Source organism: Astatotilapia calliptera, chromosome 20, assembly GCF_900246225.1.
Source record: "Astatotilapia calliptera chromosome 20, fAstCal1.2, whole genome shotgun sequence".
NCBI classification, from domain to species: Eukaryota; Metazoa; Chordata; class Actinopteri; order Cichliformes; family Cichlidae; genus Astatotilapia; species Astatotilapia calliptera.
Window position 1 is genome coordinate 28171547 of NC_039321.1, and position 25849 is coordinate 28197395.

A 25849-nucleotide genomic window follows, 5' to 3' on the forward strand; every position below is an offset into this window, starting at 1 on the left:
TATTCTATTCTATTCTACTCTATTCTAAGACTGTAGTTCACTATTCAAATGTTGAAAAGGTTTAAAAATTAGTGGTGAATATAAGACTGAAGTATGATTATTGATCTATATTTGAAAGATTAGTTTTTGTTAATTGTTTTAGTTTTCATTTATTTGGTCTTTGTTTTGTTTAAATCTATTAATTAAAATGGTTTTAAAAAAAGCTTTTAGAAAATTAGCTGTAAAAGTTCTGCTCTAATCTTCAGCCTACACCTTTTCAGTCAGTAATGCCTTCTTTCTATTTGATTCAGTTCTTTAACTTTTTAAACCTTTAAACCAATTTATATAATATAATTTAAGAAGGGAAAAAACCCCAAACAAAAACAAGAAAACCCCACATATATCTTCTGATGTGCATATAAAAAATGTATTGGGCCACCTGTCATAAAAAAACACATTTTAGAAATCTTTAGAAAACTTGTTTAAACCACAAATTATTTTGTTTATTAGGCAAATAACAAACTGAATGTATGTTTTCATACTCAAATTTTAGCTAAACTGCAGTAATGCAATATATGCAATACATTTAAATTGGTATCTTAATCAAAAAATGTGCTTTACTGTATTTTTTATTTATTTATTTATTTTAAACAGTGAATCTGAAAATTCATGCTAACAACAGTAACTATATTTACCTTAGCTTGTATGTACTGGTGGATTAACAATTACTGGAACATTTAAAATGAGTCTGGTAATTTACCAGTACTGTTAATTTAGTGCAGCTGTGGCACAAACCTTAAAATCGGTGGCGAGCTAATAAATTAGTTCTTCCTTTTGGCTCTTTCTCACAAACGCTAAACCTCCATTTAAGATGCACATCTATCAATCAACCATGTAACCTGCATTTATAAATTAAAGACCTTTAAGCAACGCAAACATAAAAGAAATAAACTACAACAGTGCAGGAGATGTGTAGAGATCTGCTTATTGCTTTTATTGCTTGTATCGGTGGCGACTGTTGCTCGACAGATGTTTCCAGCTGTAGTCTTGCATTAATTTGTCCATAATAAATCCAATCTGTTATACTAAGGTCAAAGTTTATTGAGCTATTTCTGTTTCTGGCTCTACTCAGCTGAACCTTTGTTCACGAGGTCACCTTATCTGTGCTGAATGGTGAAGTATGGTGTGATGGTCGTGCATCAGGGCTTTGTGGAGACAAGTCTTCTGCGATGTGGGTGTATGGCTAATGTGGCAGTTGATCAGTAAATACCTCCAAGCTGGCTGCTTGCTGAACCACATTGTCTTCCTCGTGTTACATACAAGATGTTGTGTGGGTGTGGCAGCTTAGGAATTTTTGGAAGGCATTTTTGCTTTTTTTGTTTTTGTTTTTTCGGAGCTTGGCTGAAAAATAGAAAATAATAATAATACACTCATACCAGGCTAAGATGCATTATTCTGCTTTTGAGAAATACTTTCTTAATTAGTAATAAGCGATGAATATCATTTTTCAAGGATCAGTTGTCAAGTGTCTGTTTCAGTCAGCCAGTGAAGAAATAAGAGCTCGCTCCTCGGTGTGTTTTCACTGCAATTTGACCGCTGTTGAGCTTTCCTAATCCTCCTATGTCAAACCAAACTTACCCTGGGCATTTCCCTCCAAATAAAAACTCTCCGCTGTCCTCCGTGTCCAGGTTTCATTATGAGCGAGCACCTTCACGCTCGCCCTCCTTCAGAAGATGATTGGTCAGTCCCCCACCCTCCCTGCTGCACTCCCCTTATTCTCTATCTCTCTTCCTACTTAAATACTTTTAGCATAAAGAGTGAGAAGGAGGGGAGGGGGATGGGAGATCCATGGGGGAGGGGAGCTGAGCGCTCGCTCTGTCACTGACGAGGGAGAGAAAGAGGGAGGGAGGGGGGGGGGAGAGAGAGAGAGGGAGGGGGGGAGAGAGAGAGAGAGGGAGGGAGACGAATTGTGTCCCATATGTGGGGAAAAAAGCATAGCAGTGCACATGCAGGTCTGGTCTGCTCCAGGGATTATCCTAGCGCTTTCAGATCTGATGGAGGACATGCAGGCATGAATAGGTAAGACTGCTTGTCTTCTCTGCATCTATGTGTTTATCTGCTGTCATAGCCCGCTGCTATCCCTGCTGTTTGACTTGGCCGGGCTGAAGTTGGAGGAAGACGGGAACTGAGCGTGTTGAAACAGCTCTCCTGTTTGGCCAAGGACCATGAGACATTTCCTTGAGAAAACTCAGCTTTCTCTGCCTTCTCCCTTCAGCCTCGCTCTGACCTGTGCTGATGCAGGGCAGTGTTTGCTTTAAGTGGGAACTGTGGTTTGCCGCTGTAGTGTGCATGTTATTCTGGGCTGAGTGGTAAAAGTTGACTGTCAGTCGGAGCAGAGTGGGTTTGTAGTCTGATACTGTGTTGTTGCCTGTTGGTGTCCACAGATAGCCTTGTGGTCATTGCGTAATTTCTCTTCTATGTGAACAGTACATTTATGAATATAAATCTGTATTTAATAGGTTTGTTTTAAAGCGAACAGACTGCTGCCAAAAGTATTAACAGAGCATTAAATAAAACGGTTGTTTAAGACTTGGTTTACATATCTGAGATTATGTAATTTATGACTTTTAATATTTGACTTATAAATGAACTGTAGATTCTACAGATGTGGTTTTCACAGAAAGCATTAATGACCCCAAAGGCTCAATGAAAAAACTTTCATGGAAATATTTTATTTGCACGGCTTTTTCAGAGAGGTGCTCCAGATGAGAAAAGCATAATAAAAACTAGAAGGTTAAGCTGATTTGAGTTGGTGCGTGATCAAAATTTCTTTCACAACTTGACTTTTCAACCTAAATAGAGACTTGGTGTAATTTAATGTGCTTTATCTTTGAAAGTAGACAAAAACAATAGCTGGTTATATTTAGATTTCCACATTAAAAATACATTTTAAATCATTTTACAGCTGAAGCTGATGTGTTTGGACAGCTGGACAGCTGGAACTTTGGCTATATCTTTCCCCTGCATTTTGTTAGTACGGCTCCAAAAGTGCTCTGTGTCCTAAGAATGCAGTCTTTATTGCCCCAGTGCACAGAGCAATGGTATGCATGAGTCTTTTTGTGAGGCAGATTTAGAAAGCCCTCTTTAGAGGCTGGATGCAGCCTCACAATCAGCTTAATGCCTGCCTATAATGAACGCCCTTGTGCGCCTCAGTTTGGTAGACTGAGTGCGTGTGTGTGTTTGTGTTTATATCAGTTTGAATTCTGTTCTTGTTACGCTGATCGGGCTCTTGGGATGGTCAATAATTCCATCAAATTCCGGTTCAATCTTGTGTTTGGATGCGTGTTGGCTTGTGAGCTCGCCTTGCAAGCATTGGTTGACGTTTGAGTGTCCACACAGTGCAGCAGCCAGTAACTCCCTCACCTCTTTTTCTCTCTCTCTCGCTCTCTCAGGGCTGTTCTGTTGTCAGTGCAACCTCATGCCAGTGATGGACTACAGCCGGACGGGCACTAACCTTAGCTGGCATTCACAAAACAGCCTTCCTCCTTATTGAGACCAGCTCCACAGAATGCTGAGTCCTATTGTCCCTTATAGTGAGTACACTATACCCTTCTCTCTATCTGCTCTGCACACCAAACGGCCTCATTCCCTCACTTGGACTTTGCCTTAATCAATGAGTCTCCGTTCCAAAAATACACAGGAGCGAACATCGTGTTTGTGTAGTTTGCAAACAGAGGAAGAATTGACAGTTGATCGTGCAATCAGAAACGTGTTGGGCTTTTTTTCCTTTTCTTTTTTTCCCTTTCCTGCTTGACGTGCGTTGTGGAAATGCTAAACCCCGGGCACTGGCCCTGTGTGAATGTTTCATCAGCAGACGGAAGACACAGATGGGGAGAGGAAGAGGTTGGAGGGCTGATGGTTTAAGCTACAGAAACCCTTCAGTCCTCAAAGTGTCATTTTACTTACACACACACACACACACACACACATGCACACACGGCCTCCTGCCTTCTCTGCTTTTTCCTCCTCCCCTCTCTCTATTCTCCCTTCAATGCTGATCTAATAACTAACATGTCCAGTGTTCGTCTCCCCCTTTGCACCCTCCCACCAGGTTTCATTTGAGTCAGAGTCCAGTGCTCCGGCTCTCCGAAACGGCATTGTTTGCCGGCCAGCATGGGGCTGCCTCCGTGGCCTCGGCCTCGAGCGCCTTTTTCCCATCTCTTTAAATGGCCTCAAAGGAACATTATTGGCTTGACAGTTACAAGAAAAGGAGGAGAAATCACATGGAAAGGTCAATTTAAAAAGTATTACTTAAAAATGGTTTGTAGGAACTTTTGATTGTGTTTTTAAATGTGGCTTCGGTCGCAGTGTAGGCGAGCGCGTGGGCGTGTGAATTCAAACTGGAAAACAGAGTTTGATTAAAGCATCACGAGCAGATGTTTGACAGTAACCATGGCTGTTTGTTTGCTTTTGGTGGATTTCACCCTCTAAATGCCCAAATAAGTAGCTGACCTCTCGTTTTTGTTTTGAAACCGGTCCATTCACAAGTGGCTCGTGGTTGAAATATTGCCAGCTCCCAGAATTTTTTTAATTTTTTTGATTAAACGCTGTTTATAGTTCAGACCCTAATTAGACCGAGTTTGGCCGTGCATTTGAAAGGCCTGTTTCGCAGGTTACTCCTTTAGTTCCCTGCAACCTGCGGGTCCACACTCACTAGTTATACTCGGCGCTGCTGAAATGGACAGCGAGTCTAAGAATGTCACAAAGTGATGGTGGAATAGTAAGCATGCCTTCGGAGATGACACACTGTTGGTCCTTCATAGGACTCTTCCGGTACATTATGTTTTAGGCTTTGTGGGCCTCTGTGTGTGGCTTGCTGTTGTGATCAGGACACACAGTGCTTCTTTTCATCTTCTCAGATCAACAGCTTGATGGGTTTTCATGTGTGGTGCATTTCTGTTCTGCAGTGTTTCTGCAGCGGCGAGCTCATTTCAGAGCGGCCTGCTAGTATTTGTGCATGCAAAGTTCACACAGGGGATTGTATGAGCATGTGCAGCAGTGTTCGGTAGGCTTTGCCGTTTATTCTCAGACCAAGCGTGACACACAAATATGCCCCTGTGCTTGAATGTGATGTCTCGGCGTACTGTCTTTTAGATAAGGACGCTGAGTATGTGCAGTGCATGTGAAGACTCTCACTTCCATGTTGGAATCCCCTTTGTGGGAATGTGGAGCATTCCAGCTTCCCAGTGCTACTTCTGACTCCTGCTGTTGGCATTTCTGTTCTGAGTCAAGTCCCCTTGTATGAACACAAACAAGGTGACATGTGCTTAGGACAGGTACACCGACACAGAGTTTAAAGGGGGGGGGGGGGGGGGGGGGAATCAGAACCACTTCGACTTAATGAATAAGATGTCATAATTATTCGGTGTCTGAGTGTCTGATTCTATATTAGCCTGTTCAGCCCTTGTCCCCGTCTCCGGCCAGTCCAGAATACTTCAAGCTGGGGTGAGCAGCTATGGCCGGACCTGCGGAGAAACCTGAGAGAGATTCCAGGGGCCATGGATACTCCTGGAGGGATTTGGTGCAAAGAATCTGTAATCTGCACTTCAAACACACTCTTAAATCAGTCCCAGGCCGCCAACCCAAGAGTGCCCTAACTCTTGTTGCTGGGGGCCCCTGCTGGTGTAGCAGTACCTTTTCTTTTAAAACAGAATGCATGCGCACACACATATATACAAACACACACTCCCAGAGCGACTACACACAAGAGCCCAGATCTGCCAGTTTTTATAGCTCTCTCCTCTGACTGACCCCTCTCCTTTCTCTCTCTTGCTCTGTTTTTGTGTTTTGTGTGAGTGTCTTTGTGAATGACTCCGGCAAGTCATGGAGCGTTTTTGTATGGAGGAAAAAAGACTAGATCTCATCCCGGCTCCTGAAGGAGGAGGTTGGAGGGCCGTGCCAGCGCGTATCTCTATTGTAGGCAGAGTGGTATGAGTGGTGCAGTAGAAGGAGGTCTGTGAGGCCCTTGAGTAAACACACAGCCTAAAGTGTGTGCGAATAAGTGCTAGGATCATTAGTTTGGGTGTGAATGTGTTCCAATTAGCCACCAGAGTGTGTGCGTGCGTGTTTGTGTGCGTTTGCGTCTACGTCCACAAGAAAAGAAGGTTAGGAACCCAGGCCCTGTGAGTTCACGGGCTCTGTGGTTTGTCTCTCTACGGGTTTATCAGCTCATTAAGGAGGCCTCCGCTCCCATTAAGGGTCCAATTAAGAAGCAGGGTGGTGAGGCTCATTCGGGTGGCAGCGCTGAACTGGATTCCTGAGGCAGCAGAATTCAGAGCTCGACAATGTGACACATCTTCCACACCAGCAGAGCTAATTACTAAATTACTACACTTGAGAAATAACATACTTTAATTGTCGTGTCTCGAGTGTTTGTAGGTGTTTGTAGTCTAATGTCCAGAAAACGCTCTGCTAGAAAGAAGAGAGGCTGTGGAATGTCACTCGAGCTTTCTCTAATTTGTGTGTGTGTACCAACAGAAAACAACAAATCCCAAAGCTGTCCATGTGCCGCGAGTATAAGCTCAGAGCACAGAGGGACCAAGGGATTTGGATAGAAAAGAGGGGGGGATGCAAGATGCTCAGTGGGAATGTGGGGGAATAAGGGAGGTGGAGAAGCGGAGAAACACAGATAGGAGATTGGAGGGAAAAGACAGAGCTGAAGAGGAGGAGATGGAGCGAGAGAGAGATTGGGTGGGTGAGACAGATGGAAGGGGTGATTGGTCATCACAGAGCCTTAGGACAGCTGTTCTTTGATATATTAGTGGACACAATGACCTAAAGCCAGCCTGTAGTCACAGAAAATAGGGACCCTGTTTTTTTTGTTTTTTGTTTTTGTTTTGTTTTTTGTTTTTTTCCTTCTTGAAGGGAAGGCGGGTGGGGGGTCGACGGACCGCTGCCATTTGTGGACGTGCATTAGCAGGCACGGGGGATGGGGGAGTTGTTTCTAAAATTACGAGCATGAAGTGACGCATCCAGCAATTATTCTGGAGGCTTTCTAGTTTTGGAGAGTGCTGAGAAAAGCAGCGCAAAATGAGCGTGCTCGCTCTCAGGCAGGACTTTGCATTTTGCTGCACTCTCATTAGCAATTCTAAACACGTTTGTCAATTAATCAATGTTTAGCAAAATGCCATCAGGTAGTTTGGCCGCTGCTCCACCTCCATCCACTCTGCTTAAAATAGCAACTTTTAATGCCACAGAACATTAATCTGCCTCTAATTTACCCTTTTGTTTTATTTTGAATCGATATTTATTTTTTTCACTTATCCTAGTTACATGGCATTACAAAGGTATTAAAATTGTATCATTAAGTTTAAAAAGCCGCACACACTTTGGTCATTTTGTCCTTATCCTCTCATGAAGTAATATTAGCTTCACACGCTGACAAAAACTCTTCTGACAGCTGGCCTGGAACAATCCCAGAGGAGGGTGAAACAAAAAAGGAGTAAGTCAAACTGTCATTCTGATGCATGGAGTGCAGATAGCTCTATCCACAGAAAGATGAAAGTATAGAGATAGAGACACACATACACACAAAAAACTCACAGAGGACATCCCTCAATGCCACTGCAGGAGATGGGCTCTGTCCTCCTGGGAGTGTACTGGTGAGGCGTCTTTGAAAAGAGCTGCGTCTGCTCGCGCTCTGGGCAGCAGGTGTGAAAACTCCCCAACAGAGCTCCCGCACTCTTCTGTTATTACATCTTTTTAGGGACATGAAGAGGGAGCAGATGAGCCAGATGCAGCGAGAGGCCTAGCGCGGGATTGTGTTTCATTTGAGTGATAGCAGGCCTGCGACTGAGAATTAGATTTATAATAATTTTCCTCAGCAATCTCCAATTATGCATGCCTGATATATGATGATCCCCGCTGGTCGGGTGCGCATTATCCCCGTTTTAACGTGGGTCGACGAGGGTCCGAAGAGCCGACCTCTAACGGCGTTTTGGCAATACCCCACACAATCACAGAGGCTCCTCTGCGACTGTGGGGTAATAATGCACAGGGTGACTCGACACGGTGTAACGCGAGTGTCGTACGAAATAATCCAAAATTTATGGCAGGAATTTATTATCTTTATCACCGTCTTCAGGTCTGAACTGTGCAAGGGGCTGATAAAATGTGTATTTCATACCAAAGTGTGAAAACGTCCAGAGACAATTTTCTACTCTGTCCACCAGCTAGGCTGTGAAATGTGGCCGGTGTCTCCGATTGGTGTTTTTACGACACACCGGTAGCATGCAGCAGCATACAGCCTAGAAAGAATGCCCTGCTTGATATTAGTATCATAAATCATAGTGAACTTGAGAGCAGAGGACTTCAAGGGCTTGAAACAGCAAATCAAGATAACATACATACATAAGAGATTTTCAGTTGCTTCGTGGTTTGCGTGCTAAACTGATGATCATTTGGGAGATTTCCTATTCAAAGCAATGTGTTGGGTTTTGAAAACGAGCAGTTGTGTTTAAAGAGTTCAGACGAAAAAGGGAAAAAGTCTGTCTTACATATGTATAAGTGCCAAGCGTGAGTTTTGTCCAATAACTCATCGATCAGGTTGTGCTCGCTGAACACGTCCCGACTGATGTGGTCATTGGAACATCAACTTTGTGCTTTATCAGCACAAACACAACGCCCGTCACACTTTGCCCTTCTCCACTTTCATTCCCCTTTTGCAATATCGGTGTGCGGTGCTTTGTGTGACTGCGCCCCTTTTAAGCTTTTTTTTCTTCTCCCTTTTTGAAGTGGCTGTTTTCTGAGAAGTTGTCTCAATTGAATTCCTGACACACTGCCACAACAGCCGGAGCAGCATTCTCAGAACAATTTGACACTGTGCTCTCTGCAACTTTTTGTTCATAGGTATTGAAATAATTTTGTTTTAGGCATCAAGTCTACTTTTTCATGTTTACTTTCAGGTAGAATAGCTGGCCAGACTTGGAGGGTAACTCTTTATATTACCAAGACTGCAAATTTTAAGTTTATTTAAGCAATCATTTCTATCAGCTTAGCTTTTCTTGTTAATAAATAAAATATTAGAAACAATGTAACAAATGCATTAACTTTGGTGTTGTGTAGATGTATTTATTTTCTGGTCTGTGGATGGGGCGGAGCTGAACTCTGAATATATCCCAGATTAAATTGATCCAAAGCTCTCTTGTTTACAAGCGGCCCACAGTCCCAGAAGGCTTGTTGCATCCGTGTCCGTTTTGTTCCTCGAGGCCGGGAAAACAAAAGTGCCGGGAATGGAAAAGAGGGGGGGAGCAGCAACCTCAGGGGAGCTGTGAAATGGCACTGGAGCCCTCCGTCTCGGGGCTTCCAGCCAAGATAAGGTTTCACCTCACTCACTGATACTTATTTTATAGGAAACCACAACGCAGTCGAGAGCGATACCAGCCTTTATGGGCCACGAGCTACTTCAGTTTCAGCCAGTCAACAGGAGACTCTGTGACTTTGCAGGTGGCAGATCTGAGCATTTGAGGGCAGAAATCACAGCACTCCCCACACGCTCCCCCGTTTGGCATAAGTAGTCTAATTTTAATTTTAGGGCCTCCTCAAAGGAAAGCTGGTCTCTGCTGAAGTGAGCTGTGCCACTGTCTTCATCACACACACTCCTACAATGGGATGCAGCTCACACAAGTTCCTCAATAAATCCCAGGCTGACACAAAAGCTGTCAGTAGACTGCTGCTGAATAGATTAATAAGATTTCCATAATTAGACAGGGCCCTGACAATAGGATCCTTTAGGCTTTGTCTCAGGGCCAACTGGATTGTCCGATCCGTGCACGTCTGCTGGATGGTCGTCCGCCACAATGGCCGCACAGACAGTAAGGCGGTCAGAACATCTGTCTCTCCTGGGGCCAAGAACACACACAAACAGTGGGAAGTTTTATATGCATACACAGAAGGTTCTTATCAACCTCCCCACACTCAGTCGCACTCGGTCAACAGAAGAGCCATGTCATTATCTGTGTATATTGAACTTGGTCACTGCAAGTGATTTTTATTCACTTTAAATTTAACAGCGTAAGTGATGAAAGAGAAAACATTACACACTTTATATTTAGATCACAGAGGAGCTTTACTTTGTATTGTTAGCATGAAGAAAAGCTTCGATTGTATTGGATTCATATTTGTAAACAATATTCAAATCATAAAAGTCGTCTTTTATATGAGACGGAGTTCAGGGGATGGTGGCGCATAAATAAAAATATCAGCTCATCAGTGTTACTTGCAAATGGATTACAACATTTAGTGATTGCATTAGCAGCGCTAATGCTTCTATGTCACAACCCAGCATCGCATTAAAGCATGTATTGAAGTTAATCTAATGATTGCACTGCTATCCACAGTATGTCCACATTGTCCTGATTTCCTACTTCTAATCTTAGGTTTCTTCCCGTCCCTCCAGTGAATTAATCTGCGCGATGGCTCTGATTTAAGCAGAAGTGTAGATTAGCGCTCGCTCAGTTCATTGTGGAGTGCTACTACTCCTACTACTAAAACCACAGTCCAGCACTGGGAAAGATCTAATTGCATGGGACGCTAAACTGCTCAGCAACCCCGCTGTTTTCATCAGGGGTGAATGATCACTCGCATCGCTCTGTGGAAGAATTATAATAACGCTCAGATTTAACAGTGAATTGGTTTTTCAGTTACGGGCAGCTGGTCATTACTCCGGTCAGCGGGGTAGTGTACCATCCTGTATTAGAACTACTCTAATGATGGAGAGGACAGCAGTTAGCCCGCCTCACTGAGTCCTCTAATGTCTGCGCAAGTCTGCTTAGAAAGGACGAAGTGCCTGCTGTCCACTCTTTCCCCTCCCTGCCTCCATCCCTGCCTTTACCATCCCTCCCTCCCACTGCAGGTTTTATGAGCTCCCCTGGGCTCTCATCCATCTCTGTCACACACAGGCCCCATTATTGGGGCTGCTCACAAACTGGTTGGGCTGCAGATGGGAAGGGCCTGCAGGACATGTATATGGTTTCTGCAGCCTGGACAAAGACCTGCAAGTCAGACCAAAAAAAAAAAAAAGTGGTCATCTGGGTGTGGACAAGCCAATGTCTTCAGCATGTTTTTAAAAATAGAAGTGAACACAGTGCAAGACTGTTCTTGTACATCTTGTGGCCGTGGGTGTGAGGCTCTGTGGGTTGGGTGAAGCTTAGGGAAGCGCTTGAACTGGTTTGGCCATTGAGAACTTAAGGCAGTGCATTTGAATATGAAGGACATGATAATCCAATGGCCATCTGGTCTGCCGGTCTCATCTGACTGAATAAACAGGCGTAATCTGAAAACACACACGCGGAGGTTTGGAAATTGGGTAAGGAGGGAGGCCAAAGTTTGGGAGTGAGCTAGAGACCAAGAGAGCAGCAGCTTCTAATCTTGGACTGTGGATATTGAGCTTTGATTTAAATGGCAATAAGAGTCCTGGCTCCACACACACAGACAGCCATGAATAATGAATCATCAGGCGTCCGCTGAAGGAAAGGCAGAGACGGCAGCAATGATGACTTTCGCCATATTCCCTTTTACCTCCCGGTTTGTGACTGACGTAGTCCTCACCTTGGGGTAAATCATGACAGTTCAGTAATGCCAAGCTATGTGTGGAATGTCAAGCTAGTGCCTCAGCAAGATGCAGCACTCTTCATGAAATGAACAATCCTATAATTATAAGATTGTGATTTTGTTTTTTTTAAACCAGCTTTTAAACATTGTTAATTATATCCATTGCATGAGGGGAAACATGAAAAACAGATTTTTCTTGCTCATCTCTGTCCTGTTAACTCAGCGATGATCAATTAGACCACTGCTGAAGTCAGCCAGAGGAACAGGCATTCCACTTTCCCAATGTTCCATAGGAGACTGTGCTGATGAATAGCACACTATGCTGCATTTCCAAACCCACCCACCCCCCTTTCTTTCTTGCTTTCTTTCTCACTCTCTCCACACCACTGTCCACACACACACACACACCCTTGTTCATTTCTCCCCTCCCCGTGTCCAGCCGGCCACTGGGCCTTTGGAGCTCTGGTGTACGGTGGGTGGGTGGATTGGTGGGTGGTACGTGGGGGGGCAGGGCGAAGAGAGCAGGCATTCAGAGCAACATGCACAGGGAGATAACAATAGCTCCTCTGGGAGATCTGCAGATGCTAGCAGTACAGGCAATAGTAGTGGGATCTTATCGCTACGCCAACATAAGCTGGGAAAGTGCGAAACAACACATCCAACCCACTGATCAGTTCCCCCCCGGTTTGCCCACAAATTAAAAATTAAAATGAAAAACTGAATTTTAGGCATTCTGACACTTTCTTTGTGTGTTTTAAATATAAATAAATAAATAAAACCATGGTTAAGATCATGGAAAGTCTTGCTGTTACTGCACCCAGATGCCCATGTAAACGCCTACTGTGGAGAAAAACATGGCCATAGATGAACTTATATGATGACCAATAAACTTCAGGCTTTCCTGTCTAAATTTAAAGTGTAATGATTTTTCTGATGCAAGTCTACTTAGAAGAAAAATATAACTTTTATTTACTGTTTTTTTTGTTTTGTTTCTATCAGGCCTGTTAAAGATGCACTGGAACCCAGAGCATGCCCAGTCCCTCAGCCAGTGGCCTGAGCAGCACCTGGACGTCTCCTCCACCACCTCCTCTCCCGCCCACAAGTCAGAATTTTACTCTGGCCGTAGCCGCAGCTCCTACAACTACGCCTGGGCCAATGACGACATCTCTGCCCTTACAGCCTCCAACTTGTTGAAGCGCTATGCTGAGAAGTATGCCGGCGTGCTGGACTCGCCATATGACCGGCCTTCTGCTGTGGGCACCTATCCAGAGTCTGGGGCCTTTGGGAGCCTAAATAACCAAAAGACTGAGCTGGAGCCTTGGCCACTGACGCACAGCACTGAAGCCTATCCCCTGGGGCCTCCTGGAGGCCATGACAGCCATTCGGGGCCCAAGACTGCAGCCACGTCCACGGGCCCTCCGGGGATTGGCAGCGTGTCAGTATTGAACAGTAACCTTTCAGACTCAGGTTACAGTGGTAGCAGCTCCTGCAGTGGGTCCACTGAGTACCCCTCTCGCTACAATGGCACCTATCTTTCCTCAGGTTTTTGTCCGCAACCCAACGCAGCACTTCCCCCTGCCTCTCTCCACACTCTCCAATCGACTCCCACTCTTGTGCCCAGCTATAGCCCTGCCACGCCAGTCTACAACTACCCCCCCAGCACATACCCTCCTCAGACCAGCCTTGCTCCTGGCTACAGCCACCCTTCTTCGACTTACCTCCCCTCAGGTCTACCGGCCCCTACCCCTGTTCCTTCAAGGCCCACTGTGGTAGGAGGCAGCTATAGTTATCAGAGCACAAGCCTTGGGACATCTGAATCTGGAGGGACATTGAAAAGAAAAGCCTTTGAGATGGGTGTTGAAGATGATGAGAGTGGGGACCGGTCGCGGTACAGGAAATACAGCTATGACCCTGTGAAGGCTGGGGGAAGCTCACCCTACAGTGTGAATGATAAAACGGATTGCCATGGAAATGGCTTCAGTAGTTCAGGCAGCACAGACCCTCAGACCTTCAAGCCCAGTAAGCCCTCCTCTCAGCCCTTGGTGTCTCCTCAGTTTGGGGCGGCAGGGCAGTACAGCCCTCCAACAGGCATGACGGGGGAGAATGGCATGACAGAACAGGGATTCACCCAGCAGCAGCAGCAGCATTCCCAGGCTGTCAAACACCCTCCATTATGTGCTCCAACTGCTGAGGCTATGAAGAGTCCAGACCCGCGGCTGTTAGACCTCATCAATGGGGAGTTATTGGACTGCATCCCCGCATTGGGCTGGGGTGAGCTGGCTGGACTCACACATGTCAAAGCTGCCCTGGAGGAGGACCTGATGTGGCCCGTGTTGAGGCCAAGTCCAGTGGTGCAGCCACCAAGAGCCGTCCTGCTGTTCGGCCCCAGAGGAGGGGGTAAGACGACATTGACTCGCTCACTGGCTTCGCAGTTAGGGGCCTCCTTCTACCGTTTGAGTGGAACCATGCTGGCCTCTAAAGGGAAGCCTGAGGCAGAACACATTCTGGGGTCTCTGTTGCAGGTGGCGGGGGCACGGCAACCCTCAGTTGTGCTACTTAGTCAGGTGGAAGCCATGGAAGAGGAGGGCCTTAGGCAGGTACTGCTGAGCACCCTGGAGAAAGCTCAGGTGGGGACCACAGGTCTGGTGATTCTCGTATGCGCCACTGGAAGGCCAGATCTGCTGCAAGATGCTGTCCATCGGAGCTTTGCTAAGCGATACCACGTCGGCCTACCAGATGTGGCTCTGCGCAGAGAGGTGCTGCTGCAGGCTCTGTCGCCCCAGGGCTTCAGCCTGAGCGAGAGGGAGCTGAACAGTGTGCTGCAGCGCACGGAGGGCTTCACTGTGCGGGAGCTGCTGCAGCTCAGCCAGCAGGTGCTCTCGTCAGCATCCTCCTCAAATGGAGCCATGCACGGCCTCACCACGTCCAGCAAACCCCCCGACTTTACAGACTTCGAGAATGCCTTCTGCAAGGTGCGGCCACACACCACCGCAAAGGAACTGGACACTTGTGTAGAGTGGAGCAAGATGTATAGCCACTGAGAAAGCAGCCAGTCCCAGTACTCGGACTGCATTATGACCCTGTCTCTGCATCGGCATAGAAAGCCTTTGGAATGTTTTTGTTTTTTGTAATTACAGATTATTCAGCCAAAAGAGCCAGAGAAGCTCACAAACATGGGAGAGATGACAAGGTTGTTTCACTGGCAGAAGCATGCAATGATGTGCTGTTTTTGTTTTGCTGTAAATACCCGCAATATTTTGTTTTTCCCAAAGAAAATAAGGATGGGGCTTGTTTAAGTGTATTAGTAGTTTGGCCAATGGGAAAATCAGATAGCTGTTTTATGACTCAGAGATCCTGATTAGCCTGGGTCCAGGACAAAATCAATTATTTGTTGCAAGGTGAAGCGGTCCAAGCTTATGGATAATCAGGGTTTGGAAAATCCCTCCCCCCTCCCCCTTGGCTGCTACTCTCAGGATCCTATTTATTACCAGTCCACTTCCATGCTTTCCAAATGTTGATTTACTCATTGAATTGCCACTAATCATTCAGTGCAAAGGGCTTGGGATCTGCAACATTTCAGCAAACCAGTTTTGACCAAAAAAACTTGTTAAACCAAATACAAAAGCAGCAGTAGTCTCAAATTTCTCCAAATGGGCTGGTTCTTCACATCGGTGTATTGATGTTGACAGCTTGTTACCAAATCACGAAACAGCAGCTTCTCCTTACTATTCTGCATCTTTTATTTCCTGTCATGTTAAAGATCACATACTTAATTTTGTATTATTCACATTCCGCCTTAAGTCCAGTTTCCCTCGAAATCTTCAATTAGAGCCACATTAATCCACCTGCACATCCAGCTTCTCCTTCAGCATGTCTGTTTTTTTGATTTCACTTACTGCTTTTTTTTTTTTGTAGTATGTAGTCATGTTTGAAATGCTCAGGAAGAATTTTACCTCAGAAATATGAAATAAAGAATGTATGTAATCGTAGGGTCTTAGTAGAGAGTGGCGGAGCGTGAGATAAAGGTGCGAGGGGAAACCTGACGGTCTTGTAGTACCCACTTCAACGAGGCTTTTACCTCGGGAGAGAAACTTGAATCTGCTACAAAGAGTAACATTGAATGTAATTCAGGTATTTCAAAGGATTTTTGATGCCATAAATCCATGTATTATTATATATGAATATATACATTTTTTTCCCTGTTCTTATAACCTTTATTTTTATTGTAGTTTATGGTGAAGTGACGATTGTGTTGAAGAAATGCTATGTAGAATACAGAAAATATTCCTTTTTTGTTGGACAAACTGCTTGCAAAAATCTGTGATATCTAGTGTTTACACATCCTGCATATGCATGTCTGCTTTATGATTTCACTGCTGCGTAACATCACTTGAAACTGTAAATACAATAAACACACACAATCACCTACGACGAAGCACAAGATGCCATCCAAAAAGACGAGTTTTGAGAAGTATGTGTAGCTTTTAACAAATCCCAAAGTATAAAAATTCACAGCTGATGTGTACATATTACATATGTAGACAATCCAAAGCAATCTCCCCTTTCCCAGCAGCTCTGTGGTTGTTTTAATAAGTGGGAAAAACCCGTCTTTTGTCTGCAGCAGCAGAGGTTGTGTGCATTAGACTGTTGCCATGGTCCTGAGGAGGTATAAACAGAATGATGTAATATTTCCTACAGTCCTTCTCCTCTCTCCGCCTCTCCCGCCCTCATCACTCTTTTTCTTTTTTTTCTGGTTTTCTCACTCCCCGATGCAATCTCATTAGATTGGATTGCCCCCTGGCCACAAAACCCAGTGGCCATGTGGCGTTGCATCTTCTCCCCACCCCCTTCCCCTCTCCTTATACCGATTCCTCTGGAGTGGAAGGGGTCTGATTGATGTCCAGCAACCCTATAGCACAGTGCAGACCTCCATTTCCAGTTGGTAGCTTCAGTCATGCCATACAGCCCCCACTGACTAAACTGATTGCCCTCTTGGAAATTCAAAGAAACACTTTTTCCAACTAGCAGAACAACCCCTGGCCCATCAGCGTTGTGCTGGAACTGCAAGCGATAATTCATTTGGTAATTACATAAATTTAAAAAACCTTTTGATTGCCTGTCCCCTGTACTTCTCACAGTTTGTCCAACAAAGCAAGCTTTTATTGTGTACATTTGGATCTGTTATCACAGTAACTTTGTTCTTGGTTATTGTACATTTTCTGTAACCATTTCTACCTCATTTTTGCGGCATATTGTACATGAAAGTATTTATTTCATGTCTTTTTTGATGTCTGTTTAAAAAAACAAAAACAAATGATTATGTTCTTGAACTGTAATAGTCTACCTCAGAAAAGACTGTATTTTAAGATAAGAGTATCATACAATATTAAACAGAATTTGTCAATATTACTTTGTACTTATTTCGTTGCAGTTTTTCACTGGTTGACGTAACAGTAATAGCTATGGTTGATCCCAGCATCGAGGTCAGTTGCTTACATAGACGGTGTGTTGTTTTACGCACAAAGTTAAATCATAGGGCTTTGGATCTTTTTAGCTTGGACTGAATTAACACAGTTGGTTGCACAGTCAGCATATTAAGTGCTGTTAAAGACAGAAAAGACTCCTGTAAATGTGAGTAATGAAGATAAGGCAACCGAGGATACTGTGCACATAATTTTGCCAGTCTGCAAGCGTGTGTGTGTGTGTGTGTGTGTGTGTGTGTGTGTGTCTGCTGTAGCATCCAGAAGCAGTGCGAACACACCCCTGAGGCTTAAGGCCCAACACCAGAGCACAGAGGTCCTTCATCCCTGTCACTGTCTGTAAACAACAGCTCGTCCCAGCGGCCTAGCCTGCGCTATTTCTGGCCTTTTCCTGACATCTTTCAAACACTCAAAACTAAAAAGTAAATTTGAGCAACTCCATGCAAATAAGTAAAAGTTTAGCTTAAGTCTGAAAACAGAATCCGTCACTCCTCGGTTACAGGTTGTTAAAGGGCGTTTTGAAACATCTGAATGAATCCCGGTGGAAGCGTGGTGCTGCTGGCGTTAATGACAAGAGTAATTAATTGCCTAATAATGATACATAGCTCTGTTATAAGCACAACCTTGTGCAGCAGCTGCCCTTCATCCTCTGGTGAAGGATAATTGTCTCCGCAGCTGTTTAAAAATTATTTAATATCTTTTGCTGTCACAATCCCGATAACATTATCTGCAGAACAACATAACCTTGTAAAGGTAGACGGATCACGCAGTGGCTGTGGGAGAGTTTTCAGAGTACAATGATGAATAAATATGCTACTAATATTTTACCAACTGTGGTCTGAAGCCAACGCGTTTTTCTGCAAGCAGCAGACGCATATAAAGCTATAAAGTGCTGCCCTCACTACTTGATGACACTGCAGTGAGGGGGTTTGCAATTATTTGACCAAATGAGGGTACTTAAAAAAAAAACCCATATGGTTACCTTCTGCATTTAATACTTTTATATCCTGACGTCCATCCAGGAAGAGCCTGAAAAGCAATTTGTCCTTTTTGTCCTACAGTGGGTTCTGTCCTCCAGGAAGTCAATCATTTTTGTCCCCCTGCTGATTGGAGGTAATTAGGCGAGCAGAGTTTCTAACTGGATAATAAAAGATGCTAATGAGTCGCTGTCCTATTTACTGATAAAGTGGTAGTGAATAGCAGGACACAGCGCAGCCACATTTCCCTGACGGCGGCACACAGAAGCAAAGATTCAGAATAATATAAAATTTATATTTATTCATTGCCAGACTAATTTCTTTATTTGGGTGGGTTTAATATGAAGTTGTGGTCATGTAAGATTAACAAGATGTTCTCAAATGAATCTAACCAAGACATGGACTGATAATACGTGTTTTTAATATCTGCTTGTATATTTGATGTTGTGCTCTCAGATCAGGCAGCATAAGACTGAATATTTTCCAGCGTGCGCTCAGACTTCATAACTAATGACGATGATGTTCATCGTCATTGAATGCTCCCGATTTGAAGGTCCCAAAACCCGAATGTTATTTATGGTAACAACTATCATTAAAAAAAAGGGTCATTCTCTGAATCTCACTTCACCCCAACACAGATCTCCTCCCTACCTATACGTGCTGCCGGCCTTCCATTGTACAGGCCTTGATACTGACAAGGTTGACATCAGAGGGCAGCTCTGACACGGGGTGAGTTAGGACTGCCAGCTGTTAGCAATCAAGTCTATTTTGAAGTCAGGGACACACAGACCCCCAGGGCCAAAGTAGCAACTAGCCCAGCCCCTCACTCCCCAACCCACTCAAATCAGCCTACAACCTCCGAGCCCCCCGGTCCCACAGATAGCTAGCACATCTGTATTGGTTCCAGATGTTGCAAACTTGCACTGAGCGTCCTTTACCTAAGAGCACCCCGAAACAGCGTCAGAGAAGCACAGAGCTTAGTGCAGAAATCTAAAGAATATGCTCCAGTGCCTGCCACACTGGTGACAGAGAAATCACATTGTGGCAGTGTGCAGCCCTCCTAGAGAATAAGCTCTTTGTCATTTAACATTAGATATAGGCTCTCTCTTTAATAACAGGCATAGCTGTTACCACAAATACCTGAATCTAATCTTTTAGGCTTTAAATATTTTGCCATTTCCGAAAAGAGAGACAAGGGCTAAGGAGACAACACCGGGGAAACGAAAGAATAATCATCAACACAATTATTATGTAAAGTTTGCACCTTCAAGCCACATACATAATGGAAAATCCGCACTGAGCAAGAAAAAACAAAGGACACAAAAGAAACTGCTCAGGTTCTTTTAAAGGAAAAGCTCAAGCCTTTGCCGCAGCATTGTTTCTGTGTTGGTCAATCAAAGCTCTGAGGAAATTAGATCTGACAGGTGGAATGTCCTGCTAAAATACTTTGGCCTCTGCCCCCCGCTCACATGACCAAAGTGTGATCACTGAATAAATAAATAGTAAATAGATATACAGGAGAAAAAACAGACTGTGTGTTTAAGAACAACGAAAAATATATATCAGTGAGAGAAGAGCATTAGACAGGGATACTTATAGAAGGGGATCAAAGGGTTAACATTAGATATTCTACTAGGTTAGATTTGCTTGATGCTGGGTAGCCTGCAGATGCTCCTGTGCGGCGCTACATTTCATATCCCTGAACATGTGGCAGATTGTATGTATGTCACTACTCCCCCCCTGTGGCTAATCCGTGAAACCGCAGAGCCACAAGTGACAAAATTATGTAAGGAATCCACTCTTGATTCCCCTGAACTGAATTTTTGCAGAGTTTTTGTTTTATTCTTGTGCAAATTCCCATCAACATATACATTCATGCAAACTTCTCTCTCTTTCTCGGATTATTAAATTATAATTACACTACATTCAATCTCGAGTTGTTTTGAAATCACCAACCGTGATAATAAAATAGGATGTGAAACACCGACGCTGTCAAAAAACCATAATGACTTTCAATTACTGCAAATTCAAAACCAGAAAAAGCAAAACAGAAGCTGAGCTTTTTCAACACATCGACGACCCCTGCTGGCTTCACTTGGCAAGACTTTCACGCGTGTGCTTAAAAGCCATCAATACAAATTACATTAGAAAGGACTCAACCTTATAATGATGCTGGAATAATTCATACAGCTATTTTAAAAATATGTAAAAATTTAAATCTACAGTATGTAATAAACATGTGATGCAAGAGTGAACTGTTACATTCATGTTAACGATTTCTAGTGTGCAGATGCATCAGATCCTGAAGGCATATGTATATATTTACATATTTTTGTCATACACATAATAGCTAGAATGGCTTGTGCATGTTTCTGTATACAGGGTCTGTATAAACACTGTATAATCTGTATCGTTATTGCATTTACTTGTAAGTACAGTACATAAGATAAAGGCTATAACTATTAATGCCATCATCATGAGGTAAAAATGTTAGGGATGTTAATAAAATATAAATTGTTAAAGCAGAATTATAGTAAAATGGATTTACATTCTGAACTAAGACAGTAATGAATCAGTGCCCATATTTACAAAATGTGAATGTGCATAGAATAGTAATACTTAGATAGATTTACAAGTGCATATTGCTGCATGCACAAGATTTCTATGAATGCATGCACACATATGGAAGGTTTCTTTTTCATTTGACTATGCAGTGCTGTAAATCCTTGGTACACCACATGCAGCAGCAGCTTGCAGCACCACCTCTAGCAGCAATAACTCAATAACTATTGAGTCTCTCACGTCATTAGAAGAATTTTGTCCCACTCTTCCTTGTGAATTTGCTTGGGTTCTTTGAGGTTTGTGGCTCTGGACTGCAACCACAGCATTTCAGTGACCTGAGGTCTGGGCTTTGACTCGTCCATTGCAACACTTCTTTTGTTTTCCAGTAGTTCTGTTGTAGATTTTCTGCAAAAGAACAACTGGAGGACTGCAAGGAGACCAGGACTGCAAGGAGACCAGGACTGCAAGGAGACCAGGTGCTGTGTTTGCAAAACAAATTAAAAAGGAATCACTGTCTTGCTACTGTGGGATTATAATATTATCTTATGCCATGTTATACCCCTGATTAAAGATTGTGAAATTATTATGTAGTTTAACTTTGCATTATTCTCCTGAATTAGAAGAAGGTGATAACTATTACATTTGTTAAATTGAAGCGTTAGCATGAAGTGTTTGCGTATTATGTCCAAAAATCTACACACCTTTGGTTTTGTCTTTTGAAAGGACATTGTGGAGTGTTGTGGTTTCTAGAGAAACTGAAGCAGTTATCTCCTGGCAGCCTGTCTAAACAAGCTGCACTTCTTCAGTCTTCAACTTTAACCTTTAAAATGCTGAGGCCTGCAGAGTCTGGGGTGTAGCTATTGGATTTTGTGTAGTTTCTCTGAGCACCGTAGGGCAGACCTTGGTCTTATTTTGGTGGTATGTCCACTCCAAAGATTGAAGTGTTTGCTACACTGTATTTACAAACACTTGCTGCAGACCAGCAAACTGCCAAAACTTCTGCTGTTTGTGTTGTTGTTAGCCAGAAATGCGGTTTTGTGTTGTTTTTGTTGGGAAAATAAATATGCTTTACATTTCAGACTCCTGTTGTTATGACTACCTTGTTTTGCCTACTTGGTCGCTCGACCAAGCTCACAACAAAAAAATTTGACTCCTTCCTAATGTGTGTGTGTATATATATATATATATATATATATATATATAGACAACCTGGGTAAATACAGAATGCAGTTTTTAAATAAAGATTCAATTTAGCTATCCAAACCAAACTAGTCATGTGTGAAAAAGTAAGAGTATTCACTGTGATTAACCACATTTTTGGAAAGGGGAGTTCAGTTTCACTAGCCGTGCCCAAACTTGTGTGAAATGAAGTAGACTAAAAGATCTAAAAAAGCAACACGTCATGCCACGAGCTAAAGAAACAGCAGAGAAACAAAGTCACTGATATCTATCGGTCTGGAAAGGGTTACAAAACCATTAGTAAGGCTTTGGGACTCCAGTGAACCACAGTGAGAGCCATTATCCACTAATGGAAAAAAACAGGGAACTATACTGAACCTTCCCGGGAGTGGCCAGCTCAACAAAATTACTCAAAGAGCACATCCAGAACTTATGCAGGAGATCACAAAGGAACCCTGGCCTCACTTACCTCAGTTCATGATTCAATAATAAGAAAGAGACTGGGCATCCATGGGAGTTTGAGTCATGTTAGCATTTCATAAAGAGAGCAGTCAAACATGGTGGTGGCAGTGTGACGGTCTGGGGCTGCTTTGCTGCTTCAGGATGACTTGCTGTCATTGATGGAAACATGAATTCTGCTCTCTGCCAGAAAATCATGAAAGAGAATCAACGGCCATTAGTTCATGCACTGAAGCTCAATCTCAGTTAGGATATGCAGCAGGACACACCAGCAAGTCCACGTCTGGATGACTAAAACAGCATAATGAAGGTTTTGAACAGACTTGAATCTAATTGAGATGTTTTGGCCTGAGCTTAACAAGGTCGTTCTTGTTTAAAAACCATCCAAATGTGTCTGCATTAAAATTCTAATTTTGGACAGAAGAATGGGCAGTGGTTTGGGTACCTTTTCCCTTAATAAATTAAATCATCATTTAAAAACATTTTGTATTTATGTGGTTATCTTTGTCTAATATTAAAATGTGTTTGATAATATGATACGTGTAAGTGTGACAAATACAAAAAAAAAGGAAATCAAATATTTCACAGTACTGTATGTATAGATTAGCTGGAGTTTGGCCCTACGGCACTTTCTACATAAGGTGTAGAAGTTTAAACAGCCATTAAAGAAAAGCACATATCAAAGAAAAACATTTGAGAGTGCTATAATGTCCTTATTTTCAAAAGTGAACAACTTTCTTTTTAATCTTATGAAACATGAACTGATGAGTGATGATGCACAATGTCCATTTAATGTTTAATGGGATCATTAATCATACATAATTTATGATTTTTAATGGATAGAAACACAGAGCTTATAACCACCACTTCGGTGTTCCAATAGCATAGTGTGTTACCTAAGAATTTATAATTATGCTCTGTTTTTATGTTATATTAGATTAAAAAAATATGGTTTTCTTTCAAAAAACCAAATGTTTTTTTGTTTGTTTTTTTTTAGATGTGGTGAACTTTTATTTCTGTGATCTGTCATTTATCACTCAAAGAAGTTTTTGTAGTTTGTTAATGTTGCTACTTAATCTGCATTGTTGGATTGAGCAAGTGTGCGTTTAATCTTCGTGTTCTGATTTTATTTTTATTTGCTTTTGTAATAACTGGCCAATAACACTTGCTGAAAATGAAGTTAGAAGGTGTCAAATACCTGATTATATTACATTAACTGTTTATTATTGTTATTATGCCTTTGTGTTTATTCTGCATTTGAATGTTTCCCTGCAAAGTTAAACCAGTTTTAACTACTTAACAGCGCCACTGCCGGCTTTGTTCATCAGTATTAAAACAGTGAACTGAAGCAAGTAGTTAAGCTGTGACGTTTTATGAGCAAAATCCTTACTTAATTTATCTTTAGCTGTCAAACAAAACAGAGAGGCCGATATCTGCTTACTGAAGTTGCGTTACTTAAGTAAGCTATTTGAAGACATGTTTATTAACTGCATGTCAACATCATTGTTGAGTCATACGTTAGTCACAGAAGATATCTGAATGCGACTGCACCAAGCTCAACAGGAAAACGACAATCTTAATGAGCTCTTATTAGCCTGACGGGGTAAACTTCAAGCCACCGAAGGGTGACTTTACCACCAATGGCGTGTCCAGCGGGGTGGCCTGGGGGGGCACAGGCCACCCCCCAAACCAGACTGGCCACCCCAGGTGCCACCCCAAAGGCAAAACAATAAAATTCAATCAAATATCAAATGTCCGATTAAGTTTTCACGGTCACGAAAGACGGCACTGCAGGAAACAATTTTTCGGTGAAAGAAAATGAGGACAGAATAAATGTCCCGGTAAGTAATATTAAGTTTGTTGAGTTTAGTAAACTTCGGTGAAATTAGAATACCAAGGAAAAAAATAACACTTAAAGAATTATTGCAGCTGTGGAATATTTCAGACAGTATGCTACTGAGGGCAGCTAACATAAGAGTTATGCGTTATAAGATATAATCTAAGTCGTAACATTGCTGTATGGAGCTGCAGATTTGGTTGCAGGTTAACATAGCTGGACTGGCCATCGGGCATACCGGGCATATCCCCAGTGACTTATTTTTTATTTTTTTTGTAATGGCATGAACAATGAGAGGTGGTGGATTGGCCAGATGCAGGTCGATGTGTAGAAATAACTCCGTTGTTTGGTGGTGGCTATGACGGGGCTTCCACAGAGGCAACAGGTGGATGAGGGAAGGGGAGGCAGGAGGAGAGACCCGAAGCAGCCGCCAGTCCGAGTGTCAGGTGAACTGAACTTCAGGTAAGAAGTTATGACCTGCAGTCTATCTGGGTCAGATATAAACCAAGTTTAGGTGGAGTTTATTCTCATTGTGCTGACTTTTTACTGTCAGTTGCAATAACTCATACTGCGTTCTAGCCAGTTTGACGGAGTTTTTATACAGCTGGGTGGGTGCTATGATGTTACTGATAGTGAACTTTATTTTATTCATAAGGTTAGTTAGTAGAGTTGCCAACGGCTCCTTAAAAAAATGGAATGGTCCCTCATTCAGAGAAAATATTACGCGTTTCGTATTGAGCTGAGAAGAGACGCAGTTTGTCCCGGACTTTAGCTAGAATGGAAAAAAGACACAAAGCTGGATTTATTCTGTCTTTATGCTGCACAGCTGCCTCTTCTTCTCTCATTCTCTCCCCCTCTCTCTCCTGTTGCTACTTCAATCATGAAACTGATCAATGATCAGCTGATTGGCTTTTCTCTCTTGTTTGTTTATCGCCCACTTTGCGCCAGAAAGAGGAAACCAGCAGATATTGCGCTAAACAACAGCAGCACGTTTAAGCTTGATCAGCTGTTGTTAGAATGTATTTAATATTAATTTCTAGTATCAGCTGATGTTTGCTGGAGCCACAGCTGTAAAGCTGCTGGTCATGATGTCTGTTTGGATATGTGGTGAGAGGGAAACATGAAGATGAAACCAGGAGATGTCCTTACTGAATCATCAGAGCTGAACAGGTGATGGAGAAACAGGTTTACCTTTTAGGTGACATGAATGAGTTGAAGTTATCAACTGTTTCTGAGAGATAAATAACACCAGGATCCTTTTTTATGTAGCTGACAGCTGGTAACTGTGCAGGGGCGGGTCTAGCAAAGTTTTGCCAGGGGGCCAGGTAGGGCATTAACAGGGAAAGGTGGGCACAAAGAAATACTTTTCTTTCTTATTCTCATTTAAAATACCTAGTTTTTATTAAATAATTATCTAAATCTTACAACCAAAGTTTTTATCTGACGTAAAATGTATAGAAATCATACATATACCAAAAAGACTGTACATCACTGTCACAACAGCATTTGTTTTCATTCAAAGGCTTTATGGCTTTAATACCTGGTGGGTCGGTCTGTAGTCAAAATGCCCAATTTTTTTGTCCCAGTCCAGCCCTGCAGGTTAATACTGGCAGTGTCACCATGCCAGCTGACTGTATTTTATCATCAGCCAGTGTTGTTCTTTATCAATATTACCAAAGTTTACCATAAGGCAGCATAGAAAGTATTTACTTGCTTTCAGGTTTTATTCAAATGTTAGTCTTTTCAGTTGTTTCTCCACTTTTTTC

The 25849-nt window shown here is 42.9% G+C and overlaps 1 protein-coding gene across 2 annotated transcripts; it reads left to right on the top strand.

The window, feature by feature from the left end:
• Nucleotides 1-1969: 1969 nt before the first annotated feature.
• On the top strand, nucleotides 1970-15508 carry fignl2 (fidgetin like 2). Of its 2 annotated transcripts, XM_026154513.1 has the most exons (3): nucleotides 1970-2058; nucleotides 3432-3572; nucleotides 12589-15508. In XM_026154513.1, the coding sequence occupies exons 2-3, from the start codon at nucleotides 3548-3550 to the stop codon at nucleotides 14628-14630; spliced, it is 2067 nt and encodes a 688-aa protein (XP_026010298.1). In that variant the 5' UTR covers nucleotides 1970-2058; nucleotides 3432-3547; the 3' UTR covers nucleotides 14631-15508. The 2 variants fall into 2 exon arrangements, with proteins under 2 accessions (XP_026010298.1, XP_026010299.1); XM_026154514.1 differs by lacking the exon at nucleotides 3432-3572.
• The last annotated feature ends 10341 nt before the right edge of the window (nucleotides 15509-25849 follow it).